Consider the following 1598-nt stretch of genomic DNA (forward strand, 5'->3'; position numbering starts at 1 on the left):
AAGTACCATTGTTGTCCGTGATCGGGTGGCAGATGGAGACGGTAGCTGTCGCCAAAAAGCCAATGGAATCTGGACTTTTGTGTAATACGGGGATTGGTTTTTTTCATCCGGTATATCGTCCGGAGTTTTGTACAACACGTTCGCCATGGAGAGATTCGAAATTCGTAACCACATGCTCGCCACAATGCTCTCGACCCACTGCCATTCAATTTAGCCAACATCTTATCCATTTATCCTGTGAAATTTTGCCAAAAGTAATTTAAATTTATAAAATAATATACTAAATCAAAAAATTAATAACTTTTCACTGAAAAAGATAATTTAAAATCTTTCTCACCAATTCGCAATTAATATTCAACGCTGTTACTGTGAAATAAAAAGAATTCAAGGTTGGCTATTATGGAAAATTCTTTTTCTAACAATTCTAATTAAATTGATAACAATTCAATTTTTTAAAATGAAAATAAACATTATTTATTTTTGAAGACAACTTTATGTTGAAAAATGTAATCAACAAAAATTGGACAAACTTTGAAAATGAACGAAGGCATTTTGAGAGTAAAAAGCCATTCAGGTATCAATTTAAAATATTTTTGCGTGTTTTTTACAGGAAAACTCAAAACCTGTAAATTTAAAATGTTTATAAAACTCAAAATTACACCTGACTGTAAAAATGTTGTTAACAATAACGGAATAACTAGCACAAGAAACATGTAAATGAATGTATCATTTGAGTTTATACATCGATTTTAATCAGTAATTGGGATTCGTATTAACATTTGCGTTGTAACTTTTGTACATTTTTTTATACGAGAAGAATCTCTAAAAATTTACACATATTTTTCATATTATGATCTTTAGATTGGCAGTTTTGCACATTGGCTTATTGAAATGTATTGAATGTCGAAAAATGAATTCACGTATTTAAGCAGAAGCGTTTTGTAATGTATTAAGAAGAAACTTTTTGAAGTAAACTCCATTGTCATTTTGAAAAGCGGAAAGGCTATTTGTAATCTTTTACCGAAGAGCGGATGCAAGCACGAAAACAAAATTATATTAATTACGTAATCTCACTATGTTTGCTTTGCTATCTTATTCCTGTTGTCTAATAATTTCGTCTTTCGTAGGAGATAGGCAAAATTTGTACACTGAAAATTTTCAGTGCTCACTCAAATTTACCTTTATTCACCTAATAATCAAAGTTAATAAATTTTCTGACTCAGCAAGCATGCGGTGACATCATTCCTATTGCACAATAAAGAATTATTATTACACATTGTCATTGCTGTTTAAAAGCTTACATTAACCCACGTGAACCAAACAGGTGTTTTCCTTATACTTGTTTATGAATTTCTCTTGTTGACGTCATTTTAATTCCCACGGTGTTTATCGAAACATTTGTTAAAAATATGACAGGGCAACCGAAAAATTTATACATTTTACATTAAAATAATAAAACAAAAGTACATTGAACAAGTCTGCTCGACAAGATATGAACGTACAACTGTTTAATATTATAATATTATTATTATTCATTAATAACTTTCAAAGAAATGTACAATTTATCGCAGCAATAAGGGAAATAAATAACTTCCGGA

The 1598-nt window shown here is 29.9% G+C and overlaps 1 protein-coding gene across 1 annotated transcript; it reads right to left on the reverse strand.

Annotated features, from left to right (window-relative positions):
* Nucleotides 1-6: 6 nt before the first annotated feature.
* On the reverse strand, nucleotides 7-801 carry Tsp_13699 (conserved hypothetical protein; the record flags this gene model as incomplete). The annotated part of the gene is made up of 3 exons (XM_003368567.1): nucleotides 778-801; nucleotides 531-623; nucleotides 7-198 (listed from the first exon to the last, which is right to left on the reverse strand). Coding segments are annotated over exons 1-3 (309 nt in total), but the record flags the coding sequence as incomplete, so codon positions are not given.
* Nucleotides 802-1598: the final 797 nt, after the last annotated feature.

This window comes from Trichinella spiralis (assembly GCF_000181795.1).
Source record: "Trichinella spiralis strain ISS 195 chromosome Unknown Scfld2245, whole genome shotgun sequence".
NCBI classification, from domain to species: domain Eukaryota; kingdom Metazoa; phylum Nematoda; class Enoplea; order Trichinellida; family Trichinellidae; genus Trichinella; species Trichinella spiralis.